A 260-nucleotide genomic window follows, 5' to 3' on the forward strand; every position below is an offset into this window, starting at 1 on the left:
GCCTCCCCCTCCTCACCCCCTGCTTTTTCCGGCCCCAGTACTCGCTGATCCGGGACGTGGTGTCGTCCCTCAAGCGGCACCGCATGCACGAGCAGCAGTTCACCCACCACCCGCTCCTGGTCCTCAGCAATTTCGGGCTTCAGCAGATCCAGGTCAAGCTGATGGCCAGCATGTTCCAGAACATGTTTCCCTCCATCAACGTCCACAGGGTAAGCGAGGGGAAGGGGGAATCGTGACCACCCTCCCACCCCCTGTGTGCA

At 61.9% G+C, this 260-nt stretch overlaps 1 protein-coding gene across 1 annotated transcript in view; it reads left to right on the forward strand.

Annotated features, from left to right (window-relative positions):
• Positions 1–24: 24 nt before the first annotated feature.
• The window catches only part of LOC104507740 (suppressor of SWI4 1 homolog), a gene marked incomplete at both ends in the record, with an annotated part of 1,566 nt that continues 1,330 nt past the window's right edge, over positions 25–260 (forward strand). Inside the window, one exon of the mRNA XM_010149107.1 lies at positions 25–209. Within this exon, the coding sequence (XP_010147409.1) occupies positions 25–209 (185 nt within the window). The remainder of the gene's footprint in view (positions 210–260) is intronic.

The sequence above is a fragment of the Eurypyga helias genome, unplaced genomic scaffold (assembly GCF_000690775.1).
Source record: "Eurypyga helias isolate BGI_N326 unplaced genomic scaffold, ASM69077v1 scaffold40093, whole genome shotgun sequence".
NCBI lineage: Eukaryota > Metazoa > Chordata > Aves > Eurypygiformes > Eurypygidae > Eurypyga > Eurypyga helias.